The sequence below is a fragment of the Amblyomma americanum genome, chromosome 3 (assembly GCF_052857255.1).
Source record: "Amblyomma americanum isolate KBUSLIRL-KWMA chromosome 3, ASM5285725v1, whole genome shotgun sequence".
Taxonomy (NCBI): domain Eukaryota; kingdom Metazoa; phylum Arthropoda; class Arachnida; order Ixodida; family Ixodidae; genus Amblyomma; species Amblyomma americanum.
The window spans coordinates 198,792,042-198,813,572 of NC_135499.1; the positions used below are offsets into that span (position 1 = coordinate 198,792,042).

The following is a 21,531-nucleotide window of genomic DNA, read 5'->3' on the forward strand; positions in this document are numbered from 1 at the left end:
CGGTGTCGTTGGCCTCTTTGTAAAGCATCTGTTGTGCGCCCACATGCACGCGGATCGCCTCGTTTCGCTCGCCGCGCGAGTGCATTTTGTTTCATTCGGTGCAGAGGAGAGGGGATAGCGCAACGAAGCCAGCGTATTACGTAACACGCGGCAACTCCGGTTCGCCGCAGTCTTTGCTCCTGGCGATGGAAACTCCGGACTCTTGCGCGGTGTCGGTACCGCGCTGTCCGCCTTGTTCACTGGACAAATTGAGGCAATTACTAAAGCGCTGTGCTATCGGAACGTGTGGCCACGAGGAAGAAAGATTCTCGCGTCAGCGCCATATTCCCGGAGGGTAGTAGCTTAAACTGCATGCGAAACTTTTCCCGCCATGGCAGTTTGCTTTGGACTTCCGCTGTGATTCATTGCGGTTGCTATTTAGCCGTCTGCGGCGGTACGTGTGCTCGAATGTAACCTCAAGGTCATTGAAAGCGCTGCTCGTTCGCAGAGCTAAATGTGGTGGACATGGGTGATCGGCTCGGCCGCGGTGCAGTGAATTTCCTGTACTCCCAGCGTATTGGACAAAAGCAGACGCAGTTTTTTGTTCACGGGAAGCAGAAAGTCCTAGGCATTCTTGGCGCAGTTGATTGCTCACTACAACATTTGGAAGAAGGTGTTTCTGTGTATTTCCAAGGCGTGAGAAATGCTGTTTGACTTAATGTATGCCTTGTGCAGCATTCGTAACGAATGTTGTGAAAATGGACCTTTTCTTATAGTGGTTGTTTCAAAGGGTGGCAAGCAGTCAAGAAAACAAAGGCAAAATTGACATAGCAGCTTCAGTGTCAGAATACAGCTGGATTTTTAGCAGACAAAGCTAATCTGGCTAAAAACATAATTCAGTGCGCTAGCACTACAGCCCCCGCACAGCGATTTGGCTGATGTTTGTCTGCTCGGTCTCACTGTGGCACGTGGCAGTTTGATTAATGAGTGGTCATGAGAGGTTGCCCAGATTATCGCAAGCCTCACAGGTGGCAGCACTTGCCATCGCAGGGGAGTGGTGCTTCTTTTAACCGCTGCACCACTGCATCGGGGGGATATGAGGACTCCCGGTGATATATGAATGTAAAGTAGAGAATTAACAATTCTGCATATATGTGCATTGATGCTGTCGTGTCATATCGTTGAGGTGTAGCTCAAGTCCAATTTCATGTATTTTTCTCTGAAACCTGCTTGGCCTTGACAACCGAGCATCAAACACAAACCTAAGTACTAGCGCAACTAATTCGCATTCAGCCTAACCAGGTTAAATCATACGCCTTTTTTTTTTCCTCTCCTCATGCTCTCTAGTCGAGTTCACTCAACTTTTTGCTAGTGCTTTTTTGTGTTTGTATTGCATTGGCTAATAACAATGGTGGTATAATGTGAACTCGTGTTGCAATAATTAACTGAAAATTGCAGGGGACACTTAAGCTCCGCCTTAAGGGTATGATCCAATAGCGTTAATGGGTTTATGCATATATGTGCGGATTGGTCGTTGTACCCCTCCTGGTGCAGTGGTGCAGCAGTTCAGTGATATGCCACTGGTGGAGCCTGTTGCTCAGGTTGTTCCTCCCGAGCAACCACTCGTGACCAGTCATTAGTTTACAATCCGGTGGGCAGGTTGTGATGGCGCTACAAGGTCACGTAACCTAGGAGGTTCACTTAGGTAGCTTCACCGGGGATTTTTCGCTCACAGCGCCATCACCGGATCTTCCGCAGAAAGCGAGCCTTAGCGCTATTGTATTAAAACTCGTAGCGGTGCTCAAGCTTTACTTGGTCATGTTATTCAAGAAGGACACACAAGTTTTGTGGAGCTGCACACACATTTTGCTTTGCTCTTCTCATTTTCCTTGCCTCGAATGGACCCACGCAGAACTGGATAGGTGGCATGTATAGGTGACCTATTCCAGAAAACCCTAGTGCCCATCACATTGACTTCTGTAGAGGTAGCGCTCGATTGAAGTAAGTGCTTTACTTCCCTTTTGATTCCGTGCGGCAGTGCACCTTTCACCAGCATTTTTTTTTTATGCAGGAAAGGAAACTGTAATGTTGTTGTTTGCGAATATACACTGTCTTGACTTCTAAAACGGGAGGGAACAGCAAAACCTTTTGAGCCAAAGCAAGCGCACGAAATTTCACGTTTTGGAGAATGAATACATAAAGGTCCTGTTAACAATGCTACACAGCAGTCTTTATGCCATCAAAGTGAAAATCATATGCACCAATAGTCAACCTCAAGCAAAATCATCTTCCATTTCTGCTCAGATTTCAGCTGCGTTCGCATTTCATATCTAAAAATGAATATGTTCAAAGAAATAATACAAACAGTTTAATTTTGGAGTTGAATTGGCACTGAGCCATTTACTGTCTCTGAATGGCTGTATACTGAGCGGCACCTGAAGAGCAGAAATGCTCAACTTGAGATGCAGTGATGCCTCGCACAGAAGCAAAGAACATGTTTTAATATACTGCCTGCATTGCGTCCACCTATTGTTGCTTTGGTAGTTCTCGAAAATCACCTCGGTGAATACTTGGTTTTATGATTGTTCCTATGGTATGTTGCATTGAAAGCCAACAGTGCAAGTGCATTGTTCACAATATGAGCAGATTACATGCATTGTTTATTGTAGTGCAAAGCCCAACTCTGCACTGGCCAGGAGCATTTCAGTGCTGGTTGGCAAGGCAACTGCGTTTTGCTGTGCTACTCACACTTGGCACCAAAAGTAGTTTGGGCAACATTTCAAGGGGTCATTGTTTGAATTGTATGAGGTTCAGGTAATGGTGGAAAGAAAGACACCTTGTATAGTGCCTGTGGAACTGATGTGCAATTTCTTGTGTGTTATGTGCTGCATAGCTGTATTGGTGAGGGCAGGCAATTTCTTGTCTCTCGTGCCAGTTTTGTATAAGAATGAAAGCCTTCTAAGATTTGGAATGGTTCATGCAGTGAAAGCAAAGGAGATATTTTAAGAAATATTGTTTACTCTTCTTTTCATTTCATTGCAGAACTGTAATTGATTGTAAAAAGCCTACCATAAAAAGGTATAACCTAGGCTAGGCTTGCCATCATTTGATTAAAATCTCTTACTTGGATAGCATCGTTGCTAGTTGTCCTCATACAGTGGTAGCACCTCTCTTCACCGTCGCCGTGCTATGCATCCATACATGGCCTGCGTAACATCTTCGCAAGATAAATTCTTTTGGTTGAGTGAGTTTCTGCTTTATTGATCACGTGCTTGCAAATCATTCGCTTTCGATTTTTTTATCTATGCTACATCACATAATGGACATAGTGTTTTGTCTGTTTGTTGAGAGAGAGAGTCATTGTACTGACGCATTACTATTTACTCTGAGGAAATTTAGCATATTAGTGTGCAAGATACTGTGGGGAAGTACTGCGAAAATTATTGGCCTACTTAAAAGCGTCCAGAGGATATGGCTTGGCTAAAACCATTGCTATACCTCTGCTTCAGGTTTTCTTTCTTGCATTCATGCAACTTCCACTATTTAACCCTATAATACTCACCGTATCATGCATGATAAGTCTGCATATTTGTCAGTTGTTTTCATTTATAGTTGTGAAAGTATACAAATCCTGTCAGTTCTGCCCAAACGATATTTACCACAATATTTTTCAGTGAACAGTCAGTCTCAGTTATAAAAACAAGTTAATGTATGAAATGGCGTGTTGCTGCCTTGGTAGTTTGTGGAATGATTTGGAAGTTTGCAGTTGAGTTATTTTATGTGCCTGAGCATCTGTGTGAAGTCTTGTTATGAGATCTTCAGAAAATATAGTTTCCTTTTTTTAATCACTTGAGCCAATGCTCATCGAATTCAATGCAGATCACAGGTTGTCACCTGGCCGTTCTCGAGCGCAATCGAGCCCGATCCTGCTTGGCTCGATCATGATTTTCCAAGTGTGATTGAGGTTTCAAGCGCAATTGAAAAGCGGGTGTTTACACTCGCCCTCACTGTGCTATAAAAATAAAAGCAAGTTAGTAAAGCAAAAGCATAAATGTTAACATGTCAATTGGTTAAAAATGCATGATAGACCTTTTTAGTTCAGCATGCCTGCTTACAAAGACACATTTATAAAAATCTCAACACCATGGCTCTACCGGCAGTGCAAACAAAGCTAGCTTCTGCTTGTTCGCCTTTTGACGCTGCGACCAATTCCGCTGCGTCTTGTTGCACAACTGACAAAATTATATCGGCGAAGAAGAGGTAACTAGATGAATCACAGTCGTCCCCCGCACTTGCATACCATGACCACACGCCTTGGCTACAGAGTGTAGGCAGACGACATCTCACTGAGCATTGAAAACGTCCTTGTAGCACCGGGTGCTTCGATCATGCTCGAAATTCTCAATGCAGATTGCAGTTCAGTTAGGATCGAAAGTGCCCTTGTGGCAAGGGTACAAAAAACGCTTTTGTCAGCCCAGGGGCAAGTAATGATAAAATGTTCATGTTTGACCCTTGTTCATGTTTGCATATGTCTGAGCATGACAATGTTAAGTATGCTTTCACGTGCCTTGTAACTGGGTTATTATTCACCAGCCCTTAGCTTTCTACCCATTATGCTTGATTGAATATTTTATTTTCATTTACCTATATAAGATGGTTTGTGGGGCAGTTCTAGCAGCAGGTATGATTTATTTTTGAACAGTAAAACAGTTCTATTGGCTGTAAAATGTAGAATGCAAGTTTCTCTTTAAAATGTGATGTCGTCTAGTGCTGGTGCTATGCCACCACTTTTGTTTTTATCATCTCATGCAGCTTGCATAAGCCTTCACATTTCTTGGTGACTGAAATCCATCATTCCTTAACTGGGTATGGCGTGCATTTCTGATTTCGTGCGTGACTTTTTTATATATGTATTGCACTGGTGAGAGTTGTTTAGCATCACATACTTTTTTGGTGGCAGTAAACAATACTCATGCTTGTGAGTGCAAACTGTATTCTTTTTTTTTTAAGCCTCACCTTGTCTTGTTAGTTTGTAGGCTATTGGAGTGGGGCGTTTGCCACATGGTTTTTGCCTGCAACCAGCAAATTATTTATAAATTCTTTTCCTTTGCTGTCTCATTTTTTGCAGCCAAACAATGAGATGTCAAAAGATCAGTATAAGTCACATGGCACACAAAGAATATGTAAAGTAATTGCTAATTCTTCATTTGTTGTCATTCTGGCGCTTGAGGCAGGTGAATTCAAACAACGAGGGAGCATTTATATTAGATATTTTATTCCTGGTGTGACCCTTACTGAACTTTGATCTCAGAGCATAGTTCAGCTATTGAAACTGAGGCTGCATGAGAGAAGAAATTCAGGTGTAAATTATTTACAGGTTGTGGGCGAATGCCTTGGGGTGAAGCATGTGCTGTCAGCAGCAAATGAAACACGAACAGGATACTTTTAATGTGGACACGAGAATACAAAAATTAAGCTGCTGGAGAAAAAATTTGGTCATGGTTTATTAACACTTCCACATAACGGTCTTCTGAATAACTAATTCGCAATACAGTTCAGCCTTTTCTGGATAAAAGACCTACTGCGCTAACTCAATGGCTGATTAGCTCAATGCCTCAGGATCAAATTTCCGCCATGGTGACAGTATTCAATGGAGGGGAAATGTGAAGGTTCCTGTGTGCTGTGTGATGTTAAGGCATGTACAGTCGGGGGTCAAAAGTCTGTGGGCTATGTTTTCCTCAGACAAAGCCGATAGCTCTGCTATTAGCCGGCGGCTGAAGACCACACTTGTGGAGTAGAAAGTCAAAATTTTGTCCTTTCATAAGTGTGGTCTCCAGCCGTCGGCTGTTAATAGAGCTATTGGCTTTGTTTGAGGAAAACATAGTCCACAGACTTTTGTCCCCGACTGTACATTAAAGGAGCCCTGGCGGTCATCAGTCCAAACTGCCCAGTGTGACACTGTCCCTTATAGGTTTGGCGTGTGTTGCCTGTGTGCGTGCGTGTGCGTGCATGCAGCTGGACAGCTGTGTTACAGCTAGATAATTGAAAGAAAAGAATTCTGTAAGCAGCAAGAACGTGTGCAAGAAAAAAAGCCTGCAAGTGGGCACCCAAGCAGGTCCTCGCATATGCACCAACATTCCCTAATCTCACTAGTGCATGTATGTGTGTGTGTGTCACAGGTGCAAGAAGAAAAAAAAAACCTGGAAGTGGGCACCAAAGCAGGTCCTCTCATATGCACCAGCATGCCCTAATCTCACAAGTGTGTGTGTGTGTGTCACACACACGTGCTGCAACTGTTGTGGAATGATGGTGCATATGCGAGGACCTGTTTTGGTGCCCACTTGCAGTTTTTTTTTCTTGCACCTTCTTGCTGTTTACAGAATTCCTTTCTTTCAGTTATCTAGCTGTAACAAAGCCGTCCAGCTGTATGTGAGTGCTCGTGTCTTCATCTGACTTATAAGTTGCACCGTTTGAGAAATGTAGACCTGGTGGCCTGATTGCTATTTTTGTGTATGTGTGTGTGCTCAGGAGGAGGAGGAGCAGTGTGCTGTGATGGCTCGACAGCTGTGGCCACGGAGGTAGCACCGGAGGGGGGCACAGCCATGGCGCCCCCTCCGCCCCACGGCCTGGGGCCCCCCCACTTCGCCCCCGATGAGCTGCCCCTGGCTGACCTGCGGCGCATGTTGATGCAGCAGCTCGAGTACTACTTCTCCAGGTACCATCACTGCTCCAAGTGCTGCCCACCTGCCTCGTGTGGCTTGATGACTTTACTGCCTGTGCACAGGAAGGTTGTGCAGTTACTGATGAACAATGCCAAACTATGTGGAGATTATTTGGACAGGAGTTCCCCGGGCTTCTCAGGTTCGAGCAGAAATGTCGGTGGATTTTGAAATGCTCCAACTATCGTGGCTATCCCTTCCATAATTGAGTGTCCAGGTGCACAGCTGCTTAGCAAACATGCACACTCAGTAAATGCTCTATGCTGGACTTTGTTGCATAGTGAGATCACCAGTCTAGGCTAGATGCTTTAGCACTGTGCACAATAAGTAGTAAAAATGAGTATACATTAACCTGTGGACGTACCAAAGGCCACAATAGATAAGAACTCTCCCATGTCCATTAGTCTTAAGTAGTGGGTGCGTCATGGATTCTATGTGACCGTGTCCCAAACTGTTGTGTTGCGGTAGTGCTGGCACATACGAGTAAGGAATGTCTGGCCAGATGCTCAAATTTTGGTCAGATTTTTAAGGTAATTTCCTAAGGTGGAGCAGCTTTGTAATAAAGGAGCAATTAATCATAGCCATCCACCCAAGCGCAGCCATACAGCCACAGAGGGTAACTGTACAGCTTCCACAAAAACTTCGTAGAAACTGTGAAGTTTCTGCTGTAGCTGGATGGATGGAAACAACTTTTTTGAGCAAAAGAGTGGTCGCCCGAATGGTGTCCTACTGATCCAGGAGTCCACAAGCGTGAGCTTCACAAAAGGCACAGTCCACTAGCCATTTCTGGCCGGCTGGCTGAGCAGTCCTCAAAGCAGCCTCCCAGGAGGAATTAGTGGGATGGGGTTTGGGGAGGGAAAGCACGAGAGTAGGTGGGTGAAAGGAGCTTCCTGTCTGTAGCTGTCGCCATGTGACTCTGGATTAAGGCGACACAATTACAGTGGAAGGGGTGGCAGCATCGTGAGGCTCTTTGTAGAATGTGGTGATTCGATAATATTTAGAAAGGACAGATGTGGCCTCTTTGTGTGGGGTTGGGTGCCTGATCATCCAGGGTCCTGGAGGACAGTTCTCAGGCCAGCGCATAGAACGCGCTGATTACCAGGGATCAAGACATGCCCAGGGAACCATGTAAGAGTGGCCATTCGGTCAAGAGAAGGGGCTGTTGTTGACACTGTGATGGGTGGCCAATGATGCTGCCCTCTGTAGGTACTGGCAGTATATGGGCTTATATATAATCTGTGCAAATTATAGCAATTTCCTTCTCAATTTTAGAGAGGGAATAGCTTTCTTTTCTAGCTGTTTAGCTGCACTTGGGTGGGTGGCCATTGAGTAATTGCTCCCTTGTTACAAATTTACTCCACCTTGGGGGATTCCCCTAAAAATTTGGCCACCACTGTTCTCACTTCAAGTTATTGATCAATTCGCTCTTGCCCTACCATAAGCTTGCCGCTCCGGTTTGCTCAGTTGGTAGAGTGACTGCTTCAGTGTAGTGGTTGTCCCGAGTTCGAACCCCGGACCAAGACGAAATTTTTTATTATGAATTATTATTATTAGGAAATAATTTTTTGAAGAAATAATTAGGAAAACTAATAATTTTTGCACATGGTCATGAGGAAATGACCGCACAGCATGAGAAATGTGATTTTAAAGTCGATGTCAAATATCTGAAGCTCTACCACATGTAATAAATAGCAAAGTCTCCTTGTATCATACATTGTAGGGTGGCTCAAAAGTCGGTGTAGAGAAAAATATTTCCACCAATAAAAAGATCAGTCGGAATTGTGAAGTGAAATAAACATTTTATATTGAAAAATATTTAAAGAACTATAGACGCCTAATCTTATTGCGTGTTTTTTTTCTCTCAAATGATACTTCAGACATAAGAATACATGGATCACTGCGTGGTTTTCACCTATGACTGCTAAATAATATATAATTGAATTTTTTTATGCTGGTTCGGTTTCGATTTCATCAACTGAATGACGGCTGTGATGAAACCGAAACAGCGTCAAGTAGAAATTCAATTATAAATTATTTAGCGGTCGTAGGCGAATACTACGGGGGGTTCGGTGTATACCAATGTCTAGCGCGTTGTTTGAAAGAAGAAAACACGCAAGCAAAAATTTGGTGTCTGTAGGCCTTCAAATTTTTTCACATTTCTGAAGTTTCGGCTTATACGTGTTATAAGAGGTTTAAGGTCACCAATTAAACGAACACTCCTTTAGAATAAGCAATTCAATAAGTCTTCAGCTTTGTTCAAGAAAGTTCAAGAAAATAGCGTGATGGAGCCGCGTCATAAGGCCTTACTGCATGTTTGCATTTTCTGCATGTTTTTTTTTATTCAGGGGTGTGGTCAGAGAATTTTATAAATTGAGGCCTTCGGATAAACCAGGCATTTCTTCCTGTCCCTTCAACTCCGAATGAATGAGGTTTTACTAGTCATGTTTTTTTTTCTTGCCAGTTTTGTCATTTTATGGATTTTGTTTTGCCTGACCATTACAATTTGGATACTGTTATGCTCACTAATCAAGTAGTATACATTTCTGTGCGCATGTTTTTTTATACGGTACTGAGGCAGTCTAGTTTTGTTTATTTTAGTTGCAAAGCCCATACACTATTTTGAAAAATATTAGGGCAACGTTTCCTTCTTTATCATTTTCAGAATTTTTTTGTACTGAACAGATATTCGATATTCGAAGCCATTTTTCTTCATATTCGTATTCGATTTGTATTCGAAAATTTCAATATTCGCACACCCCTAGTATTTGCCACTGCATTCTTGAATAGTATCCTACTATAGAAAATCAATGTATGCAGCCAAACAGTGGCACACTGTTGCATGTTATGTCCAAGTTGAGTAAAACATTCATTTATGCCTTGTTTTTGGTGCAGGGAAAATCTTGCCAATGACACATACCTGCTGTCTCAAATGGACAGCGATCAGTATGTGCCCATTGGCACAGTAGCCAACTTCAACCAGATCAAAAAGCTAACCAAGGATCTTAGTCTCATCGTCGACGTCCTACGAGGTGAGCGTTTATATTTGAGCCCGTTTTCATGCACATATTGGGATTTTCTGCTTATGTTTAGTGGCCTTCTGTTCTTGTCAAGCAACAGTAACGCACTGCACTGAATCAGTACATGGGGTAAATCATGTCATAGATTTATGTTATGTTGAAGTTTGTGCACAGAAGCTTTGTTGGCGAGCTAGGTGGCGGCCATATTTTGAGAATTAAATTCATCTGGTCCTAATGGCAAATGAAATACATATGCCCCAGAAACAAGTACTGGAATGCATTTGCGTGAGCAGCGAGCTTTAGTGCTGTAATATATGACTCTATTTATGCTCCAAACCATGTTTGTTTATGGGGAAGGGTTGTTAGAATTAAAAGTAATCGGCGAAGTGCATTTGCTTGCGTTTCTTATGCCGGGACTCCATCAGCATCATCTGCAGCTTATCCAAAGCTCCTGCACAACGTCAGAGTTTTCATTGACTGAGAAGTGGTGTGCTGCAACATCGAGCGCCGACGTTCTTCATGTGCACGTGGTGGTGGCATAGTCTCGTCGCCGCTGTCGGACTCATCGCTGTCGGCTGTTCTCACTGCATGTGAGCTCTGCGACGTCTGCTGGGAGCATGCAGCCTCAATTATATCGGCGTCACTCAAGGGCTGAAACGTCTCCACTCTGCTGTCCGCGTAGCTCGCGCTCACGGTACTAACAAAAGCCGTCATCGCGCTAACTGCCATACTACGTTGATTACATCACATGATCGCGACCCAGCGACCGCGGCACAACGAAAACCTGGAACGGCTCGCGGGCGAGTGCTCCGGCAGCGGAAACTTGCTACGGCATGCACCGGAACGTGGGCTCCATGAGCCTCGTGCATTTAGCTTTTCTTTCTTTTTCATTGTTTTACATCTCTGGTAAATTTTGAGCATGTTTTACTCTCTATGGGTCAACTTCTGTCTACGAGGAGTGGTGTCATCCGGTGGCTCCTAGTTCGAATTAAACGTAGCGAATGCCGACTTGTTCGAATGGAGTTTGAATTAACGAGCTTTTACTGTACTTGCATATTTTGCGTGCAAGGCAGGATTGGGAACACTGGCGCCGCCATGTCGCTGTGTACTTCCAGTAACCTCCGGCGCCGGAATCCAAAAGTACCGAACCATTGGCTTTTTTTTTTGCCACTAGTCAGCCGGTCCGCACATGACGGTGCTGTTTTATCACCTATTACCTTTATTTGTCTGACTGCTGCCTTTGCGCATATATTGATTTGAGATGCTCATTCCTGTTCAAATTCCTGTCCATTGAAATTTGTTTTTTTAAGCAGACTCACTTCGCATCATGTCTGACAACTATTACGTAGTTATGCGTGCATGGGGCGAGATATTATTTGTGGACCGTATATAGGTTGTCTGATTATAAGTCAACCCTCCACCTTTGGAAAGTAAATTTTTCAGAAAAATGGCTTGTAATCGGTAATGTACGGCTGCAATCTTTACACTGCTGCTGTTAAAAATAAGCTTATTGCATGGTTGCAATCTATGTTTACTGCACAACACATGGTTATCATATTTTTGACAGTCTTTGGTGTGGAAATTACAAAAGCTTGGGCACTGTAATTGGTCATAAAATAATTAAAATTTTGAAGTCTGCAAGGAATAGAGAAGAATCAATTGCATATTTGTTTTGGGATGCCAAAGTACTTTAGACTAGAGAATTTCATCTGTGTGAGTTAATAATTAACAAAATTGGTTGAAATGTAGGGTCTTCCCTTAATTTTTAATTTTGGCCTATTGGCCAGGTGCAGTCAATGCAGAAGATGGTGCGACTTCGTGCGTCTGTCAGAAGCCAGCATCTCTGCTGCAGAAAAGAGCTCTTAGCTTCAAGTAATGCATACTGGTAGCACATTTGAGTGGCACTCTTGGAACTGCTATGTTCCCAGTCAGAGATGTATCACATTGGTATTGGTTTTGGTCAGTTTCAAAGTATTTATGTGATGAGCTTAGGTGGTTAAATTATGTCAAATGAAATGAAACTCTGAATCAAATGAAAAGTAGAATTGAAATAAAAGTATATACATTCTGGCTGTTCTGCATCTTGCCCAGGAAATTGAAAATCAGTGCTACGCGTATTTCCGCTCTGTGAATGCTGATTGGAGGCTGAAAGCATGTTCATTAATATTGGGGTTCCTTTCTTTAATTCCCTTCCCAGAATCCCCCAACGTGCAGGTAGATGAGGCTGGTGAAAAAGTGCGTCCCAACCACAAACGCTGTGTCCTCATCCTTAGAGAAATACCTGAGAGCACTCCTGTCAAGGTAAGCGCAGTCACCCATATTGTGTAATTTCGTTGCAGTGCATGTTGGGCAATGCCTGCATGCTCGGTGTGAAAGTAACACTTATTGCTGGTTGTTGTGTGTGCAGGACATTGAGGCACTGTTCAAGGCTGGTGACAAGTGCCCTCAGTTCATGAGCTGCGAGTTTGCCCACAACAGCAGTTGGTATGTGACCTTTGAGTCAGATGAGGATGCACAGCAGGCGTACAGGTACCTGCGAGAGGAGGTGCGCTCCTTCCAGGGAAAACCCATTATGGTGAGCTTCTATTTGCTTTATTTCTTTGATGTGCTCTGCAACAGTAGCTAGGAAGGTGCAAGTGCACTCCGCCATGTCCCTTTATTCGTCTTTAGCCAATAGCCAAATGTCTTTGTTGGTTACATTGATCAACTGCAGTCAAATGTTGCTGTGGTTTTGGAAATTTTGCTTCATAGCCACTACACTGTCATCAGATGTGTTTTTAACTGCCGTTCATCTACCTCACGGCGTGCATTCCAGGTGGATGCTGTGATCCCTCCGAGTGCACTATTTGTGACGCCCTAAAGCTATCTTTCATTGGCATTTGTAGCAGCCACTAGTACAGTTTGGCTTAATGGGCTGTTTGTCTAGTCTGTAGCATTTATGACTGCTTCGACAAATCTGACATGGACTGCAGGCACGCATCAAGGCAAAGCCTATCTCCCGAGCTTCGTTCCTGCCCCCGTACAAGAATGGCCTGCGGCATCAGCCCCCCCACTTGTTGGCTGGTGGGGAGGTTCTGAGTGGAGCCTCAGTGGCAGCCCCCACACCTGCTGGGCCTGCTCCGGGGGGAGTCTCGACGCAGCCGCTGAGCACCAGCCAACCGGCAGCCACCACACCGGTGGCACCCCAACAGACCACACAGGCATCCACCTTTTATCAGGGGCCGTTACAGGTGGGCCTTTTGTTTTAGAGCAGTACCTCTGCTCCTATCATGACCGCCCTCCAGCGAGTTTCAGCGCATGACCTCTGGCTACACAATTTGACCGCTAAAGAGCCACACGTTTCTAGTCACGTACACCACACATGCCAGCTGCTGCGCAGAGGAGGAGGGTAGCGGCATCCCAGTAGATGCTCGCTCTTTCGCGGAGAGGAGGTGGAGGGGGGTATCTGCCACACTGAGCATGCTCGCGTTGCTGTGGAGATGTGCGCTCCATTGCTGTCACCGTATTGCGGAGGTCAAGAAAGGAAGCATCCCATGTGTGCTGCGTACTTTCTCCATGATGTCACGCACCTAGACTGAGTGGAGCGAGAAAACATCTGCCGGCATCGCATGCACAGGACATGAAAGTGGGTTCTGCATAGAATGCTGGTGCACTTTGATGCGTTCAACGGATTTCCGGTTGTGTTCAATGCAACGCCTGGTCGCCCACAGCTAAAGCTCCCGGCTGGGCAAGGTACGGTGATGTCATAGGGTGTGAGGAGGAAACTGTGGAGCCCAAGAAAAATTAAACATTGAAACCGGATTTGTGTCATATCACCGGAGCTGTTGCTCGACATTCAGTTCAGTGGCGTTGAACCTGTTTTTTTGCCTTTGATTTGTACCCATGCCATGAAGGCTCAATCGCACATATCGACCAGACAGGGTTAATTCTTCTAAGAGCATCTATTTTTCGCTGTTCTAGATCCATTTGATCTAGAAGACTACCAGCAGCAATACAGTCTTTCAAGTGAAGTACAGTCGGTGGCCAATTTTTCAGGTGCTGAAAATTCGGTCATAACGATAGAGACAGCTGAAGAGAACTGTCCTTGACATGGTCATCTAAGGGATTAATTTTTTTTCATGCTGCTTGATTATTCTGACTTTTTTCCTGGCCCCGTTCAAGCCTGAAAAATAAATGGCAGCTGTAGTTTACAGCTGGCAGATTGTGTTCACTACCATTGGCTGTTCATTTCACTAGCAAACCATTCCAGAGAGCTAGCACTGCTTTTGCTTAGCCATGAGGCAAGTTGTAGTGCTGCACGCAAATCGCCATTCATGCAGACATTCATTTTGTGGCCTGCTCTTATAGTAGGTTTTGAATGGGGGTTGGGGGGGTGGGGGGGGGGGGGGGTCTTTTTGTGGTACAACTAGAAGGATGGGGGATGTGATGAGTATGAGACATTCTCGGCTGTTGCATGGACTATGGTGCTCTTCATGTGTCTGTTGAATTCTTTCCAATTGCTGCAGGTGAACTATGGTCCAGCGAATGCAGGTGGTAGCAGTGCGGGGCCTAGTACTGGCCCACTGTACCCGCCATTTTACCCTCCTGCCATGCTACAGACCTGGACACCAGCCACACCCACTTGTTTTGACCTTGGAACGGTGAATCCCTGGTTTTCATTGCTCCTTCTTGATCTTATTTTAGTTCTATCTCTTTGGGGGAACTCTGCAGAATTCACAATTTGCCTGTGTAATTGCTTGCAGTGCTGCCGAAGTTATGAAGCTTGTAGAGGTGGTGTGCTTGATTCTTCTCTTCCATTACGGTGCTGTGGTTTGTGCACTGCGCAGTTATAGCGGCATGCGCAACGTTGCTAGGTTGGTCTACTTAAGGACCGACCACAGAAATCTCGGGCACCGCGTCCTCTTATTGGTGTACAATGGCGTACCATGTGCCATGTTCCGCTTCGGCAAGGAAGCGGTGCCTTCGCTGACATCTTTTGATTGTCGTGAAATGGGTGACTCTGGCCATAGCTTCGTCTGGCAGTGGTACGAGCGTGCTATCAAGTGTGTGCAGTGCGGTCACATGCACCGTGCGAATGAGGTCAGGGAAATTGCAGCATCTGGGGCCGAATTACGGAATGATCAAATCACGTATGGTTCCATGCCCCGCTCCTATTGGTCAATATGTCTGCCTGTTCGTGCTGGCCAACAGGAGCGGGACTTTGTGACAGTTTTGTGACTGTTGAGATTGCGATATGTCCGAAATTTCAGGCACGGTATTACACTGAACTCCGTGCTATGCAAGTGTGGAGTATAATTCATGTCCAAAATTTCAACATCCAAAAAACCTGGCAGCAACTTTTACATTTAAGATTAGCGGCACGTGCCGAGTCGCATGGTAAGGGCTTGAGGCTATGATGTTTAGTGCACTTTGACTTGCTGGTGGTTGAACATTGCCTAACCCAAATTTGAAAGCATTTTTGTTTCGTTTTTTATTTAAAATAACTTGCCTTAGTGAATTCTGCAAACCCCATCCTTCGGCAACTGTTATGCAGCTTTAATGAATTGCCTCTTTTTTTCTATTTGCTTTGATTTGAAAATATTCGCGCTGCTTCAAAACTATTCAAACAAGATAAATATTTGCTTCGGATTCGCTTTGAACTGAAAACTCACTGTTCGCACATGGCTACAAATTAGACCTCGAAACTTTACAGTATGCGATTTTTGAAAAATAGAAAACTCTGAAACAAAGCGCTGCGCATTTTTGTCTGCTGCCAAGCAAATTTTTGGGGTGGCAACCACTACCCCTTGTGTCCCCTTGGTTCCGTCACTGCACCACATTGCTGAAGTGTGATTTGAAATCACAAAATGCTTTCCTGCCCGAATGTGCTCTGAGCAAAGTGCACGAAGCATGCTTTTGCTACAGACCACTTGAAGCACCCATGGTATCTGCAGAGTGTGCCCTTGCACTCGCTGCTCGTTTTGAGGTGCAACAGTAAAGCCACGGTTAAGCATCGTTGGTGTTCCATCGGGCCATTTTTGCCCGGAACTCCTGGTTTACCCCCTTGGAACACTTCTAGATTGGGCTTCTTTCTGTTCTTGTTGTGGTATGTTTGATTGATAATGGTGTTTTAATTAAAACCCCGCTGACGGGGTTTTTCTACATTATTAGGGATTGAACACACAAGTGTCAACTTGTAAAGAAGGATGGAAGAGAGTGAAGTCCCTCGCTTCCCGCTGACAGCGACTATTGAGACCGCAGAAAGGCAGCGATGTGGAGATGAGAGTGGGAGAAAAAAAAATCTAGGAAGTTACAATAGTTGGCAGGACCACCTTTGTGAATGTCTGAATGAAGGTTGCAAGCATAGATAGGGCTGTTGCGTGCACAGAGCTAGTGCTAAGCAACCCTCTCCCTCTTATTCGAGAGACTGGCGGCTATGGTCGCTCCGCGCACCTCAGCTCGCAAAGAAAACAGCACAAGATGAAAGTACAAGCTTCTAGACAGATAAGATAGATGGTGCGGCTGCCTGGTACGTTAACGACACCCCGAAGGGTTAACATACTGTTACCATATGCCATATGGTGACCCTCGGCTGGTAGCTGCACTGTGTACAGCGCAAATTGGCAGTCAGTTTATTGTTTGGGAACTGTAGTGGTAGCACGGTAATGGTGAGCCAAAGCGTTCTGCTCATTGCACGCACACATGAAACATGTGCCGAATACATCGAGGTAATGGCAGGAGATAATTGCACACACAAACAAGTTATATTCACCGCTCCTCCTCGGCATTTCAGATTGGAACAGCTTATCCAGTGATCTAGCTACGATTTCTAACCACTCATACTCACCATTGTAACGTCATATTAACCATTGTTTGTTTGTTGTATTCATATGGGCTGTGTATTCATGTGTGTTGTATTCATACATATGGGCTGTTGACTGTGGAACAGTGTTTTTTTCTTGTATTACCCTATTTATTATTCAAGGTGTTCATTATATTTTTCTGTTTCTTCTTTTTTGAAGCGCGCCTGTAAAGTCTGATAAAATTTGCAAGATTCCGTTCTTTCTCTCTCTCCTTCTCCCCCCCCCCCCCCCCCTCATCCCTTCCTCATGTAATGCCCGCGAGGGCCTTTAGGGAATGTAAATAAATAAATACCGTGTTTACTCGCATAATGCTCGCACTCCTGTAATGCTCTCACCCCCCACATTGGCTATCAAAAATTGGAACAAAATTTTTCCCTGCATAATCATCGCACCCTCAAAATTACTGCCGCGAGTCGTCTAGATAGATAGATACTTGATAGATACTTGAGGCCTTGCCCTTTGTAACGGGTGGGCACCACTAGGTTGGGCACCCGTCGTAGCGAGCGCCATCTATTGACCGTGGCCACAACTAATTGCCATGGTGGGGCGTGCGCGCTACTAGGCAGCTGTACTGTGCTATCATCCTCGTACCGCGGAGGGGGAAAGTGACACCACCGCCGCTACCATGCACCACTGCTATGCCATTTTGCGGAGGTGTCTCCAGTGTCTCATAGGCCTCGTTTGCCTTGTTTGCGTGTGGCGCCGTACCAATCGTGCTCTTTGTGCCACTCCGCCATGGGGCGCTACACAGCTGCTTTTAAGCCAAAAGCTATTGAGTATGCTTTAGAACATGGCAACCGCGGCGCCAGCATACACTTCGGCATCAACGAGTTTTGCTTCCGGTATAGGAGACGGCAGCACGACCAACTCCAGACGACCGGTAAAACTCGCCGGGCCTTCCGTGTACCGAAGAGTGGGAAATTTCCTGCCGTCGAAACATCTTTGTTGGATTATATCAAGGCACGACGAGCGGATGGGTGTACCGTGTCGATTGAATTGATACGGAACCAGGCGCTCGTAATTGCAGGAAAGGAGGGCATCCCGGTTCAAGACTTCCACGCTAGTAACGGGTGGGCCATACGATTTATGCGGTGCAATGGCCTCTCGCTCAGGAGGCGAACGACATTTTGCCAGCGCTTGCCCGCAGCCTATGAAGAAAAAATCGTGGACTTCCATTGATTCATCATCAGGCTTCTTTTTCCGTCGCTCCTCATGGTTGACAGCTTTCGGGGCCATCTTCAAGAGTTGGTTCGGGCGAAGTTGAGGGAACTGCGCACGAACTGTTATATCCGACGGCCTCAGATCAATGCTAGAACCTCTTGACGTATCTTTGAACAAGCCATTTAAAGATAACGTCCGGTGGCTGTACGCAGAATGGATCGCCGAAGGTCTACATGCTCTGAAGCAGGGCGGCAAGACTGTCCGTGGAGCTGCTGTGCAGCTGGGTATCGGAGGCATGGAGGATGATTGATGCATACATGGTGGTCAGAAGCTTAAAAAAGAAACGGGAATTTCGAATGCCCTGGATGTGACTGAGAACCACCTGGTGGGGAACGACGATGAAGCATCAGAAGCTGAAGAAACCGATGCCGCAACCACCGATTCCACTGTCAACACAGACTCTGATCAAGAGTAGAATTGCCTGCAGGACGTTATACGAGGCAACGCTAGTAGTGACGGGGAGGTTGCGTGCGGCAAATAAAGTGCCTAAGCATCTTGAGCTTATGTTGACCCTGTACTTTCATAACGAAGGTAAGTTCCGCTTGAAAGTAATGTTTTCGTTATATTTACAATAGCGAACCTGACAGTCCCGATCTCACACCCATTCAACTTTACATTTTAACACTCTGGAACATTTGCTTGAAAATTTTCCCCGCATAATTATCGCACCCCCAAACTTCGCGTTGATTTTCAGGGAAAAAAAGTGCGAGGATTACGTGATTAAATACGGTAAACAAGCAGTCTTGCACAAATTTGGAGTACCGCACATGAGAATGGAAATGAAGGAGACTGCTCTAATAGCTTCACAGCATATTTGCTCACCATAGTATTGAGAGTGACTGATCATATAACCTTGAAACTGAAAGTTCTCCCTGGTTGCCTGCTCCATCGCTTCACAGGTGTTCTCTATGAATGGCCTGGCGCCCCAAGCAACATACAAGCCCCTGAACGGGACCGGGGGCACGGGTCGCCATGGCTTTCCTGTCCTGTGGCCTGGTGGAGGTGGCCGTTCATCTAAGTCGTACCTGCGGGCAGGCGGTGCCTCATATGATGGCAGCGACTCTCGGGGCTTTTATGAGCGGCACGGCGGCAGCCTCCTAGGGCCGGGCTACCCATCTACATACCTGACCGGCCCGCCTGCATTCCCGTTGCGTGGCGGTGCTGGTAGTGGCCCTCCGCCAGCTTACATCCAGGAGTTCCTGCCTGCGACCAGCGGCGGCTCCAAGCGAGACTCTGGCAGCTCGCTCTACTCTCTCTACTCCAGAGGCAGCCCCAAGGGAGACACAGGGAAGGAATCTGGGGGAGGGGGCTCTTCACAGAAGTACCAAGAGTAAGTTTTGTACTTGTGCATGCTTAGGACCTAAAATGTTCAACAAGCAATAAAACCATGTGCCTACAGTGTTCAAAAACATGAACGTAAAAAGTTGAAAAGGAAAAAACAAATGCCAGTTAGTGCAGCAGGAAACAAATTAGGCAAAAAAAAAAAGAGACCAATACTGCTAGTGAGTGAGCTTGTCCTGCCCTTACTCCGTTGCTTTGGGACATAATATTAATAGTGCCCAATGTTCTTTTTGCATTTCTTGGTGTTTGGCCATTTCATTCATTCTTTTTGACATACTAATCCCTCGTTATAACAAAGTCAGTGGGACGGCGAAAAAATTCGTTATAAGCGTTAATTTGATATAAGCGGCCACACAACGAACGTTAAAGCAGTTGAGCTTTATTGGTTCACGCACGCTGCAGTATGGAATTTGACAGCTTCCATTCTGCCTGCTGAAACATCTGGGGGCACTCGGCACTCGCTTGGTACCCGTTACTTGGCAGGCCAGCGGTCGTGGGTTTGGTACTTTTGTGGCCTGTTCTGTGCCTGCCTGAGACTAATTCATAGGCGGTATTATTTTGACACTGCGTCCGCAAAAGGGTCACGCCACCGCCGAGCGGCGGCGATGCCTCCGCTCGCCACTTCGCTCTAAGTGGGTCAAATTCTTCATGCGCTTCGAGTAATGCGGTTTAAAATGTATGCGTCTGGGTCGGGACCGAAAGAAATTTCGAGTAAAGCGATTTTGTTATAACGAGGGAATACTGTACATGGCCGCACATGCTCCTTGCAGGCTCTTTGACATTGATAAGTTATTGTGGTCCTTTCTAGTCAGTTTTTAACCCCTCCAACAAACATTTCATAATGAAATTTGGGTCAGAATTGCCTTTCAGTGTCTGTACCCTCATCTGTTGGCTGTAAACCAGACTCTGTGCCACAAAATGCATGACGAGCTGAGCTCTTTGGCAATAATACGCTGTTGGCTTGTGACGAGCTCATTGCTGTTTGTTGAGAGACTGAAAATAGTATACTGTTTTTTTTTTAGCTGTGTGGCAGTTAAGAAGTCTACAACTTCGCAGAGTGCAGAATGCTCTTGTAGCACTAGGCTTTCCAGATTTCATGCTTGAACATCGCACAAGACATGCTTTTATACAGCTAAAACTCGATTTAACGAAGTTGAGGGAAGCCGCAAATTATTTCATTAAATCGGGAACTTTGTCAAATTGAGTGATGCATTTCTCGGTCACTTAATTCGATACAACCAATTATATGGTGCAGCAGCATCCAGAAAGCTACCGCAGCATAATATTTACGAAGCGTAAATACGCCGAAAATGAAACTGCGGCCCGCAGAAATGACCAACACCGCTAGCATATGAAAAGAAACAGATTTACTGCAACCAGAAGGGCCCCTGGGGACTACAAATTTATTTACAAACAAGCAAGTCGGTCGTCTTTGCTTGTGTGCGCTTCGTAAGCAATGTCCGCACGGATTTCTCATGTCTCAAGTGCGTCCAGCGCGTTCTTCGGTCCCCTCGTGTGTTTCTGCAAACTGCCGCAGTGGGCCAACGGCATCCATCACTTGACCCGTTGTCTGCACAGGAGCTTCGTGATCACAGTGTTCATGATCGTCATTGTCATCGTCAGCATTTTCGGCCGCCTCTCCTTCCACGCTTCCTACAAGCCGCAAGATACCGGCGTCATACAAAACTTACGTCTTGACTGCATTTGTGTCGACGCTCACGTAGTTGATGAAACTTATTTCTACGGGCACTTCATCCACTGAGCGTAGATACTCCCAGGCATCTTCATGCTGGTGCACAGAGCTTAGTGTATCGAAGCCAGCAGCCCTGAACACGCTAGTCAGCGGCGCACTTGCTAGCACACACACCACGTCCGCGTCCATGAGTAGCAAGTCCAGACTGACTGTAGGTGCTGTAGGCCTAACAAGCTGAGCTTAGCAAACACGGCACAACATTCGCAAAGAGAAACGGAAAGAGAAAGTACGAAAGCATGGTGTAATATCCGCAGAAGAAACCGCAACATTGCCATCTATGGCATGCGACATGAAAGTTTTTTACCCCTAGCGCCATCTGGCCAACTCTACTCAAAAATTATCTCGTTTACACGGCCGAACGCTCGTGAAGAGCGCTCGCTCCCCTCTAGGCCGGCTGTGTCGTATTGCGCCGTGCAGATTGGTAAAAGCGGGATGAAAGCGCTCCGCAATGTGGCCATTTGCTTGCGTCGATAAATTTTGGGGCGTTCTCTACAAAATAGACCGAAAATTAACACATTTTCACGCTCGTTTTTCGAGAAACGGTTCATTAAATCGGGACAGATGACGAAATTGGTTTCGTTATTTCGAGTCAGTCAAAGCATTGGAACCTTTGAGTTTTGACTGTAGTAGACTGCTTGTAGCACCCATGGTATCTGCAG

The 21,531-nt window shown here is 45.6% G+C and overlaps 1 protein-coding gene across 4 annotated transcripts in view; it reads left to right on the top strand.

Annotated features, from left to right (window-relative positions):
• Positions 1-21,531, top strand: part of Larp4B (La-related protein 4B) — an 80,925-nt gene that overhangs the window by 42,116 nt on the left and 17,278 nt on the right. For all 4 annotated transcript variants that reach the window (XM_077659548.1, XM_077659550.1, XM_077659549.1 and 1 more), the window contains 7 exons: positions 6,508-6,694; positions 9,591-9,727; positions 11,913-12,016; positions 12,123-12,290; positions 12,688-12,945; positions 14,221-14,355; positions 18,678-19,108. In XM_077659548.1, coding sequence (XP_077515674.1) covers positions 6,508-6,694; positions 9,591-9,727; positions 11,913-12,016; positions 12,123-12,290; positions 12,688-12,945; positions 14,221-14,355; positions 18,678-19,108 — 1,420 coding nt within the window. The remainder of the gene's footprint in view (positions 1-6,507; positions 6,695-9,590; positions 9,728-11,912; positions 12,017-12,122; positions 12,291-12,687; positions 12,946-14,220; positions 14,356-18,677; positions 19,109-21,531) is intronic.